The 12,936-nt window shown below is 37.7% G+C and overlaps 1 protein-coding gene across 1 annotated transcript; it reads right to left on the minus strand.

Annotated features, from left to right (window-relative positions):
* Positions 1-837: 837 nt before the first annotated feature.
* LOC134538073 (zinc finger protein 239-like) lies at positions 838-10,880 on the minus strand. Its single transcript, XM_063379063.1, has 3 exons — positions 10,038-10,880; positions 7,426-7,561; positions 838-4,837 (listed from the first exon to the last, which is right to left on the minus strand). Exons 1-3 carry the CDS (start codon positions 10,140-10,142, stop codon positions 4,092-4,094), a joined length of 987 nt encoding a protein of 328 aa, XP_063235133.1. The 5' UTR covers positions 10,143-10,880; the 3' UTR covers positions 838-4,091.
* Between the last annotated feature and the right edge of the window lie 2,056 nt (positions 10,881-12,936).

The raw sequence follows: 12,936 nt of genomic DNA on the forward strand, positions 1-12,936 counted from the left end.
TACAAGCATGTCACGAGGCAACCTTGAGATACAACCATTCCTTCCCTACAATCCCACTACATTTCTGCACCTATCAATTGCTGTTCCCTATAACCACACCACCTACTTTCCTGCTAGCCCAGAAAACAAAGGTTTCAGCCTTCCAAAAATTTGACCAAAGCTGAATTTTTGCGCAGTGGTTGAATCTACTATGCTTAATGACATACTGAAAGTTTACCGCTTTAGACCTTGAGCATATCACCATCAACAGGTTTTCATTATCAGTACACTACCAAAAGTAAAGTTAATATACATCAACTCAAGTACCATAGTAAAAACATGGTTCTTTCAGGTCTTTTTTTTTTACCACAAATAGGGTACATTTGTTCTTGCAGTTACTTGAAACTACGTGATAAATAGTAATAATGGGTAACTAATGTGTGTAACGTATGGCACCACTATTTTAATACACATGACTGAATTCTGCGCAACCTGTTGAAAAACTGCTGTGTACCGCATTTACCTGAATGAGCCATGCACCCCTAATAGGTAATTACATCATAATCTTAAATATTTGCTGCTGATGATCGCAACAGCAAACCTTTGGGAATTATTGTAATGTCTTCCTCACAAATACAAACACAAACAACGCATTTATCTTGTCCGATAAGCAGCCGTGATTAGTACATAGTGTATTTGTAGGTTAACAAACCGTGGAGTTTGACGGAACATGTGGTGGCAGTGTTGTCAAGTCTGCCATAAGCTGCACCACGGTTTATCTGCACTCGCATCATGACAAATTATGTCTGGTTTGTGTTTATTTACTGCTTCTCCTTTGCACATTTTCATTTTTAAGGCTATCACAGGCACCTAAGGACGTACTGTTCACAAATTACTACATCATTAAACAGTAATTTTAACCTAAGAATTATTGTAATACAAGCAACTTGCCTAAAGAGTGGTTTTCTTTGTTGGTTAATGCACATCCAAGATAGGCACATACATTACCGTAGGGTTGGGCCTTAGCACACTTTTGGCTCCAATGTCACACTGCGAATTCGTAATACGGTATGCTGGTGTTTATTAATACCGAATGTATTACAGTAAGTGGAATGAAATAACAAGACATTTAAAAACTAGTTTTTATTCAATTATGTATATGTGAAAATATTTACACAACTATGTATGTTCACAATAATTACAATTTTGTAAGGTTCATTTAAGTCTTAAGATTATTTATGAATTTATCTTTGTACTGATAGCATTAATAAGGCATCACCACACAAACTTTCAGGCTGCAAGTAGTTTGTTACTATGTAGTTTGTAAATATTGGGGAAGAATACTTTTCTTTCCCCCAAAAACGTTAAGCACCATTACATTATCCTAAAATGAGTGATTTTATTCTCAGTAACTTTTTACTGTTACTGCAGCAAGCCTGACAGTGGCACGGTTACAGTTTTGTTTTGACATGCAGCACTGATCGACTTGGAAACTACTTGCGTAGAATTCAAAAGTTTGATCCGTCATTTAGTAATAAGTCATTAAATTATTTTTGAACAAAAATATATAAAAGATTCAAAACTTAACATTCAAAAGTTTGATACGTCATTTAGTAATAAGTCATTAAATTATTTTTAAACAAAAATATATAAAAGATTCAAAACTTAACACTGATTAAATGCATTACAAAATTTGTGATCCTAACAAAAATGAAATAATATTCACAGTTTTAGAACTGCATTTTCTTTGGGCAGTAACACGAAAACAGCCATACATATTCAGAATGAAAAAAATTATTTGAATAATATTTCAAAAACAAAATTTTAAATTTGCATTACCATATCCTAGAACCTCATTGATTACATCAGCCTTCTTACACTCTGTTCTCCAGAACACCCCAACTAATTAAGAGAAACAAATAAATTTAAGCTCTGTAATTAAACAGAGTTCAAATTTGTCTGTAAAAATTTCAGAAAATAAAAACACATATTGTGTAAGTTATGTTGTCATAAAGATTCCTCTTGAATTCTCTGGCTAATCCAGATTCTCGTTACTCTGGCCTGGCTTTGAGCTTGACATCCCAAATATCGAGGTTTTGCAGTAAATAATAATATACATAAGTAGCTGAATGAAGCAAATATTTCTGGATCACCCTGCAAAGTTTTTGACACTGAATAATAACGTCCATTTGGTTAAAAGCCATAATGAATATGTATTATGTTCAAATAGTTTTCTCCGGATACTAAGGCACTTACTTTCATTAACACAGCATTTTACTCTCAAGGAAAACAATGCATTTAGAGGAGAGGCATGTCAAAAAAAGTAACATGCTGGAACAAGATAAAGTTCAACAAGGAAACTTAACAAGGCAGAAAACACTTCATGCAATTATTTCATAAGGCACGCTTACCAACACATTCCAACATACCTTATTAAAAATATATTTGTTCAATATTTTTAACACTATTCAGGTACAAAATATCCATCAGACTTTACAAAATAAATCTTCGCAAAAAAAAAAAAACCTTACAGTTACAACCTATATAAAAGATAAATGTTACAACAGCACTATGAAGTTACAGACTGCAACTTTCATCACTTCACAGTTTCAAAAATGCTCACTAGCGCATCGGCAAGCGCATTTTAATTTAGACACGTAGGGACCCGGACCACTGCCCTCCCCACTTGTTAAGCAGTTTAATTTACTGTTTATTATGTTGTCTCATATTCAGTACTATGGTTACATTGTTTGATACATAATTACCAGCTTCTGTTCCTTTTGAGACGTATTTGTGTGTTTGCCACATGTTTTATGATCATAATTTGCATTATTTCATGCTTTTTAAGGTTTTCTGATGATTTGCTTGCTTTATAATGAATGATCTCCGAGATTTTTTTTTACCTTTTTATTTGTGTAGTGCTTTAATGTATTTTTTTAAATGTTGATTTTTTTCTTCTTTATTTGTAAATGCTGTTCACATAATTTTCTTTTGTATTTTTTTGGCCATGGTTCTTTGTTCAACGAGTTGATACAATAGTTTGCCAGTTGCGTAAGAATTAGAGACACACAGAGGTTTCAGAGCATGAGAGAAGAAGACTGGCTGATTTTTTTCCCATGTATTTTTGTGATTGGTTGACAGTTAGGTTGCACAAGTGCCCCTTTTTTTTCTCCAGGACAGAGGACAGTCATGTCATTCAGTCAAAGTCTGTACAAGGTACTGAGATGTTGACTGTCGGGGTGGCTCATAGTACCGTGTTAATGGTTTGATGAGAGAATATTGTAGCTATGGGCCGGGTGCTCCCTTTTATAATCAACCTTTTTTGTCTTTTTAACTTTTACATATTTATAATTCAGTGATCACAGTCTTAGGTTTTAGCCCAAAGAAATAAGCGAGTGAATTTGTCACTGTTCCGAGGACCGAGTCCGTTTTGCAATCAGTGAAGAGTTTCTGCGTGACCTGGTTGTATATTCAACATGTATTTGAGCTCATGGTCGCACGATGACGGCCAGGATGACTGTGAATTTTCCAAGTATTAATAAAAAAAAACCTGTAAAAAACAGTTTGTGCCAGAGAGACGTTTCAGTAACAAATCATCGACAGTGACAGTTATTTTGTAATTTGAATATTGTAAAGTGCCCAACTTATTTGATAAAGTGTTCATAAATGTGCAATGTAAGCTAGCCGGAGGTTTGGAGTGGTACAATTTAGAGCAAACCAAAAAAATTTAATATATAATTTTTAGAGAGAAGCTACGTATTTCAAAGCGAAACTAGTTCACTTGTTTCACTAACAGACATTTTTTTTTTTGTTTGCAGTGAGCCACAAGAGCATGTCTGCAACCGACAAGGCATTGTGCTTCCTCAACAAAAATTCCACTATATTAGTTTCCTTCTCAAACCTCCTTCAGAAAATAACTACACTACAAACACAATCTGTTCACTATCTTTAAAACTAAAGCAGCCATTATAAACTGTAAAAAATATACATTATAAGCACAGATTGTATTCAGTCACATCCTAACACACAACATGTTCCCACAAACAAGCTCCCGGTCTGGTGGGAGAACCCGAAAGCTTTCATCCACCCTTTGAACATGTGGAAATGGGAAATTATTTTCTTTTACTAGAACATTTGCGCACGTGTAATTTCAAATTATCTTTCAGAGCGTATCTGACACCGCAACCCGCGCATGCGAACGGCTTCTTCCCGGTGTGAATGCGCATGTGCCTGGATGCAGAGCTCGTGTTGGCAAACCTGGCGCGACAAACCGGACACGAGTACGGCCGCTCGCCGGTGTGGATACGCCTGTGCCTCACTAAATATATCTCCTGGGAGAACTGCCGGTCACACTCGGAGCACGAGTATCTCTCGCTCAAGTGAGTGTTCATGTGCGTCCTCAGGTGAACTTTCTGAACGAACCTGGCTCCGCAAAACAAACAATGGTACGGCCGTTCCCCGGAATGGGTGCGTTTGTGCAACAACAAACCGTCTTTCCTGCTAAACTGAGCACGACAAAACTTACACGTGTGAGGTCTCTCCATCGAATGAATACGCATGTGCAACTTCAAATGGTAGTTTCGAGAAAACTCTTTCGGACAAAATAAACATGCAAATGGTTTTTCTATACGGTAGGAAGCACAATTATCTTTCTGCGTGTTGGCAATCCTGACAGATCTGCGAGTGAATGGCCTCTGCTTGCACTTCATCTCTTCGTCAGCTAACGTGTTGTCTTCACGACGAGACGATTCAGGCAAATGGTTTGTGCTTGCTGCACTCTGTTCGTACAGCTCTGGCTCTGTCTTCACCCTTTGCAACAACACGCTGCAACTGGGCAGCAGGTCAAAGCTAAGGTAACCTGCAAGATAACGAAAAGCATATGTTAGTACCAACTTGCTGACATGCAAGCATATATTAGAACCAACATACTGACATAAAAGCTTATGCAGAATGTTCGCAAACTGCAGAGTATAGATTTAATGGGTAGCAGGGAATGCCAAAACGTGCAGTTAAAGGCACGAACAGTAGCGTGCAGGCTTCCGAGGACTACTCCACTGGCTGAGAAGACGAGCAATCAGAGCCCCGTGGGAAGCAGGTCGAACGCACTAGCAACCAGCAGCCTGGTGTACGGTACAGTGGATGTTTACACGTTTGGCTTTAAGCTATTTGTGCAGTGCTGACTGTTGGTGATTACGATGCTGTTATTACTGATTTGACAAACAGCAGTAACTCGGCAAGTTTTACATTCGCGTGGATGGCCAACATGTTGATGTACGGGCCGGAAAAAAAGAAAAACAAAAAAACACTGCAGCAGAATCAGTGCACATTTTCCAAGGGCACTTTCACAACAGACAGGAGCTTGAATGTATGAATTTCATGGTATTTGCAACAAAACTTATTTTTTTTTTTAAAACTCATTTTGCGAAATTTCTACAATAATGCAGTTACATAGCAAACATTCATACATGTATGTACTATCAATAAAAATTAAATTTAGAGTGCGAACCTTCGTACAGGTTGCACCAGTTATTAGAGACTTACATGTAAACAAGTTTTCTGACATCACAGCACAGTTCATATCAGTCTCCGTTCTTCCCACGCAAAACTGTATTCTCTTTATATGCATTTTCCACAGGTTGCATTTGCATGCAAACAAAATTAATACCACATTGATTCTTACAAATACATACCTTTTTGTAATACATAATAGTTTAAAAAAACAAAAACACGCTTTTATAGAAAATCCAACTAAAAAATAAAAAATAAATTAAAAAAAATTTGAATTAAGAATAGTGTAAAGAATTTTAATAAATTTAAATTAAGTATAGTATAAATAAGAAAAAAAATTATTTTATTTAAAAAAAAAAGTTTGGGGGGCATGGTGTCAATAGTTATAAATATTTTATGGAGAAACATGAGTAGATGGATGATCATTTTGATAATATCTTTAAAAGCACTCCACGCTTTTTTTTTTACAATAATATACATTTTTTTCTTATTTACACTATTCTTAAGTTTTATTTATTAAAATTTTTTAAACTATTCTTAATTCAAATTTATTAAAATTAATTTTTTATTTTTTAGTTCTATTTTCTATAAAAGCGTGTTTTTTTTAAGTTTTTTTTAAACTTTTATTTATTTTTCATTTTTTTGTTGGCTTTTTTTTATTACATCAATTTACTATTAAAGTGAGTTTGACTATATAATGGCTGCTTTTAAAATATATATTCGATATAGTGTGTTGAAGAACTATAATACAAAATATTTTCATTATCCTACTATGAAAATCAATGATTTTCAATCAAATTGGGAAGTCATTGATGTTCATTCTAAGTCTGTAATTTATCCGAAAATGAGCAATTTGGGTGCCTGCTGCCTCCCTTGGATGAGATAGCCGGTTCTCAGGTTCCCTCTCCGAAAATTTCATCTTATTCAAAGTCGGTAACTTATTTGAGAAATAGGTGATTAGCGCGCCTGGTAGTTTCCCTTCTTGGTCTTGGCGCAAAGACACTAACAGTTTAGGAAAACAAAAAATCGCTAATCCTGATTATCCTAGTAAGGATAACGAGTCTGTTAAAAATATTGAATTGTCATCGGTCCTTGATAAATATGCCAAATTTTGAGTTAATCCGACGTTTTGAAGGGGGCTAAAATCATGTTAAAAGTTTCCGTTACATACTAACATACAAGGGCCATTGCCCCCCCCCCCCCACCCCCCTCACACCCCCCAAAGGTCTTTATGGTGCACAAAGGCCCTGGATGCACGTCAAAATTAACGTACTTTCATAGTCACGAATATCGAAAACTCGGGGGCAAATGACCTTTCCCCTCGGCCCCCCCCCCCCCCACACACACACACACAAACACACAAAACACAATTGAAGGGGCAGTCGACTTCGGAAAAATTTACCCCCATGCCCCGGACTCATGGATGTACAAAAAGCATGGTTATTGCCCATAGCAAAAAAGTAGGGTTTTTTGTCTCTATGCTCCCCCCTTTTCACTTTTCGGGTTAAAGTAATAAAATTATTATATTGTCATCGGCCCTTGACACGTGTACAAATTTTTAAGTCAATTAGATGCATTTAAGTTGGTGAAAATTACGTTCAAAGATTCAGTTACATACATACAGGTGAAGCTAATAAAAGCGTGTTAAAAACAAGAAAAAATTTCACAAACCATTCCTATCATTTTTTCCTTGATGAAAAGGTAGTCAGGTCATTTAGTAATGGCTAGGCATGTATCAGAGTAGACCAAATCTTAAAATGTACAATTTTTAAAAACTTTATTAATATTAAGTGGGTTGGAAAAGATAAATTATCAAAATCTAAACTCAAAGATATCATCAAGGTAATTTGTCACAGAACCAACTGTAAATTACCTATTTACAATAAAAAGAACTACTACCCTAATTGTAAACTACATGGATGAACCAAAAACTCCTACTTTTAAAGTCTTCTTCAGTTTTGTTAAGCACAAAGTGTTCTTCCGTATGGATCGCTCGATCTCTCCAGACTTGGTCCTGTGCAGAAGTGTCGTCCGACCACCGTGACTCACGCTCCGCGGGTGTGACGTCAGCGTCCTGAAACATTCCCAGAGAGTAAGCTACTGCCTCCTTGCATACCGCCTCTAATACTGAGGGCTGTACTGTAGTAATTCGACAAGAGGCAACGATGCACAAACTGAAGTCAGTTTGTTTCAAGTTTTATCTCACACTTAAAATGAATATTTATTCCGCCAAAGGTTTGCGTACAATCGTGTTTCAATTTGTCGCAACCCGAACACTTCACTTGATATGGAACCCTGCATCGCTGTGGCTACTGGCGCAGAAAGCCTGCACGCACTCTCTCACCTTCCCTCCTTGCCCTATTCCCAACGACCAGCCGAGGAAGGGCCCGTCCTCATGCCCCAGGGACTGCCTTGATTCGTTGTGTTCCCTTTTTGAAGTAAAATGCATCGTTCATCCCCACCTCCTAACACATACCAGTGTTTACTATACGGCCAGCAGGGCCATCAACAAAAACTAAGGACCCAGGGGAAAATAAGTTTGTTGGGCCTCCCAACCCTATTCTCTAATGTACAAATATTTTTACCCCACAGTTGAAAAAAAGAAAAAGTAAGAAAACTAGTGAACGTTACAGTGGCCATAACTGTAAATGTGATGCGCAAATCGCGTAAATTGTGTAAGATTTCCTATGAATTTTATTAGCAACGGACTTGTAATTTTCGTCCTACTCTCCCAGGGTAAACCCAAGCTTTAGAAGTAATCTCGAACTCAACTGGAGCCCTCCCGCGGACCCGTGAACAAGAAGCCTGGGGCCCGACAGGGGGTGTGGCCGGCACCACGCCAGCAGGTAGCACTGGTGGTAGCACGCCGGAGCTGAACACGTGAGCCACCTGCCTCCCCACACGTGCGAGGGGTCCTGCTGGGACAGTGGCGCTTCGCGTCACCTCACGGTGACCGCGACTGCATACCTCCACGTTCCAGGAGTGGAGCTACAGCAAGCTGTGTCCAGAGCTTCCGCCAGCAACGCGCTAGTTCCCTCTCACCTTTACGGGCCTCAGACTCTCTCGACACTCCAGTACTAGGAGATACTTTTACAGGGTTGCTACACATTTCTGAAAATGAAATTCCCTGATTTTTTTCCAGGTTTTCCAGTCTATGCAAAAAAAATTTCCAGACCATTGCATATGATTGTGATCGCAGTTGGTAACTTATTTTGGAAAGTTCGTAAACGGCAACTTTGTTCCAGCATATTTGCAGCACGACTATGTGATGATTTGTATGTCCTTTCAGAAAGTTAAACTCATAGCATTAGTTAGCTTAAGTAATATTTTTAATTAGTGGTTTAATTATATGCATTTATTCTTCAAATACAACATTAACTGTCAAAAATCCACAAAATATTTTCATATTCAGGGTAAATTTAGGGATGTGTGTAGTGTGTGAAAACCATGTTTTCCAATTTTTTTTCTTTCCTTTCTAAAAAGCAGTGACATCCGATAATTACAGACTTTTCATTGACAGAGATGGCCGATATGTTAATGGTGTTCAGAGAGGTACAAGTCACTACAGCTGGAGCAATGTGCATTTACCAAGGAAACTGTCACAAACGTATAAGAACAACTTCATACGGCTTAACCAGAGACTGTCTAAAACATACCGTGAAGGGTGATCTACACTATACTGCTGATGGCTAACCTCTACACGTCTGCACCCAACTCGTCGCCTGCTTCATTTGAACATCTTGGTGCTGCGATTGCACATCCTCTCAACAAGTGAAGCAGTGCTCCGATGAACACGAGTTTCAAATTTGGACGCTACAGTTCGCCTCTGTAACTTTGCAGGATTGAGTTTATGGACAAAATATGTTTAAAAACAACTTGTTTTGGTATTCCCTGCAATCCATTTAATTTATAAACAGAAGGCAATTGTTCCATATCATTTATCCAAGTTATACCTTGATTCTGTTGGCATGATACTGTACACATTGATCCTGTAGTTCGTGATACCTACTTGCTGTTAGAATTTATTATGTTGAAAAATCCTGGCCATAACAAAAACTTGTGATGTAACTCTAAATTATGATTGTAAGTGGAATACAAAAAAAATCCATAAGACCTGCCAAAATTTGTATGAATGTGATAATAAGAGTTTTTGTTTGGCCAAAATTTTTCGATGTACTAAATTAAATACAGCTTACATTTTAACAAGATCATGTGATAAATTTAGATGTGATGAGAAACTTATAACCTCGCCTCCGTATTTTTCCGAACATGCCGTACAAATGTATTATAAAACAAGCAAGGTAAATTAGATTAATCATAGGGAAAAAGTTGCTGGTTCACACAGCACTTCTGGAAAATAAGTGTTAATAGAAGATACAAAATACCATCTCGTTTAATAATACATGAAAAAATAAGGCGGGGGCTTTCAGCATAAACCACGCCACCATCTTGAAGATACCGTCAAGTATCCAATTTAATTAAATTCTTAGTTACATTAACAAGCTAACTTATGCAGCTGATAAGTTTAAGATCTGTTAAAAATTATTTACCTCTATCTCCCTCTTAATCTTAGCAGTACTTTCAGATGCAACGTGATCTGGATAGCTATTACATATTTGTAGCTTCCTTTCGATAACGTTAACTGCTAGCTCCATGATTTAAAAATGTAATTTAGAATTCCCACTACGTCTAATCGGCATTCACAATTTATTATTTATTTGTTTACTTTTTAAAATCATAACAAGAGGGCCAATAATTTTCGCCAACGGCCATGATCATCTTCTCTTTTTTCCACAACGAATATTGGCCTATGTCTTCTTTGCAGCCATAAGCAAATTAGTTAATTATGCCACTGAAGTATGAATACCAGCCAGGTGGGGCTCACCACAGATTCGATGCGAAAATATTCGGCGAACTTACACTATGGAACTGATGGTCAGTTGAAATGGTTGCGCGACTCCACGGTGCGAGAACGTGACTAGCCCCGATGCAGGCTGAGATGAATTGAACGATAGCCCTAATGGCTACACGCTAGGGAGGTCTTTTTCCGCAGACATGTAGGAACTATTGTTCAGTCTACGCCTGGTTATAAAAACAAAATGAACCCATTAAAATAAAAATAAAAAGTACTAAAACATTGGTTACTTAGGACATTGCATCACAATAAATGTCCCCGAAAATTGTTTAAAATAAAATATATAGACCTTCAACGATTGTCTCGTGGGCAACAATTTACTCGTCGGTGGCAGTGGTCGTTCGTCGCATTGCACTCGTTTGCACTTCATGTGTTCCAGATACATAGTTACATAACATCGCATTTGAATAGGCGAGGCGGCGATGCCGCACAATGGCCTTTGCGAACGATGGAGCATCAATGGTTGTCGTCATGTTTTTGATAAACAGGATCCTTTCTTTTGATATTGTATATGAATTAAAACATGGATAAGAAGAACTATTAGTGAACATAGGTTAAATGGTTTAGCTGTAATAAACATAAACCATCAATGGGTTTTCCTATAAAAAAGGAACAATAAACTGTAGTTAAAAAAGTTTTAAATATTTTTCACAAATGTAATTAGAATAAGTTTTATTTTTGTGATTGTTTACTATTGTATGACATAATAGACACTCCTCAAACTATTTCTGATAAATAGTCCCCATTTCCCATTTTGAGCAAGATATGCCTTGCTATCCCTAACCACCATGTTTCTCTAGTGCTTGAAACTGCACTCGAAATTTGTTAAAGTGCTAAAGGTAATCTGAATAGATCTTTCCGTTTCTTACACATTATTGTACCTCTACTTTTAAAACCTTTAGGTTGACGTGTCCCGACAACAGCGTCCGGTGCTGGAGTAGCTTGAAATGGGGTGAATTCCCCCCGGGGTGTGACGTCCTCAGTCGTCACTGCCAAACAGCTCCTGTAGTCGGGCAGTCAGCCGGGCAGAGAGGGGCAGAGGCCTGCCCTCTTGCTGGACAAGGAACAAGGAAGAGGAGGGGGGAAAGGACCTAGAGCGTAATCCTCAAAAGGCCGCTCCGGGGGAACAGGGATGCTAGAGCATAATCCTCGAGAGGTCGCTCCAAGTAAAGAGGGGGGAGAGAGAGAGAGAGAGAGAGAGAGAGAGAGAGAGAGAGAGAGAGAGAGAAGCAGAAAGCACCACACCAAATTTTAAACTCCTGCTTTTATTCCTCCAGATTTCTCTGGGTTAAGGATCTCTGACTGGTACAGTGTAAGCCAAGCTTATATACAAGTCGGTTACATTATCATTACAGTCAATATTTACAGATTTAGCCTTTGCAGCATGTTCTATAATATGTCACTGACTGTCCTGATAATATGCTGATTTCTGAATCTCGGGATGCTCCCAACACGAGCGGAAGCCCACTCCTTCCCTGAGTAATGCCACAATGAATCCCAATTATTTACATTCTGCAGCAGGCGCCATTTATTTGCGCCGGGTGCATCACCATCTTACAGGATAACTAGCTTAGGCATAGTTATTAGGAAAAATTACCCTGTGGTGTCGGAGCAGCCATGTTTGTTTCAGGGATGAGCATGCAGCACTTGCACAAGGGGGCCGAGGCCAAATGCAGGACACGACAAGGTACTTAAATTAGTTGGCATGAGTAAATATCTAGTTAGTATTCATGGATTATTTCTATATTCAAGGGACACAATATATAGTTCATATTTTCTTTGAATGATTATTGCAGTGGGGAAGATTGATTTACAACAATTTCATGGACATATGCCTTTTCTGGTTTTCAGTAGATGTGTCATGTATTGTTATATGATGTTTGATCTGTGAAGATTGATCATTATATGATTGAAACTAACCAATGAAATATTGGTTTATTTGTTTCACAAAGCAACACATACCTATTCTATTTAAACAGACTTAAAAATACTACCTTTAAAATTAAATTTTTATCATTAAAACTTTCATTGATATTATTCCTCTCACAAGGTCATAAAAGCCCGAACATTTGAATATTCGTTAACCTAAATTAATTTTATACAAACATTGCATTAATTAATATCTAAAGCAATTGTAAAAGAACCTTAAGCCATAATGTAAATTAATTATGTTTTTAATAAGGAAAAATTGCCAAACCTATAATATTGTTATGTATGTGGGAATCCGGGTCCGTAAAGGGTAGCCCATTTAATTAACAATTTGTCGGCGCGAGACACATCTGTGTAGTGCAAATTACATGTCAATAAAACTGCACGTTTCGAAAACCCTCTACAATCATTTAAAACCTTAATTATAAGTTGTCAGGGATTAGCACATTATGCTGGCCAGGGACTGTGCATCTGAAATTAGTTAAATTCTTACCCTTTGAGCCTAGTGGCACGCCAGGGCCATCGGCCCATGCAAACAACATTCAGTTAGACTTTGCGCTAGCCTGGTGCTCTCCAGAAACTTGAACAGGCTCACCCCGGGTTTT

This window comes from Bacillus rossius, chromosome 13, assembly GCF_032445375.1.
Source record: "Bacillus rossius redtenbacheri isolate Brsri chromosome 13, Brsri_v3, whole genome shotgun sequence".
Lineage (NCBI taxonomy): Eukaryota > Metazoa > Arthropoda > Insecta > Phasmatodea > Bacillidae > Bacillus > Bacillus rossius.

Coding starts and splice junctions, on each gene's coding strand:
- LOC134538073 (XM_063379063.1), bottom strand. CDS start 10,142: ATGGAGCTAGCAGTTAACGTTATCGAAAGGAAGCTACAAATATGTAAT. Junction 7,562..10,037: donor AGATTAAGAGGGAGATAGAG/GTAAATAATTTT, acceptor GGAATGTTTCAG/GACGCTGACGTCACACCCGC. Junction 4,838..7,425: donor AACTGAAGAAGACTTTAAAA/GTAGGAGTTTTT, acceptor GTTATCTTGCAG/GTTACCTTAGCTTTGACCTG.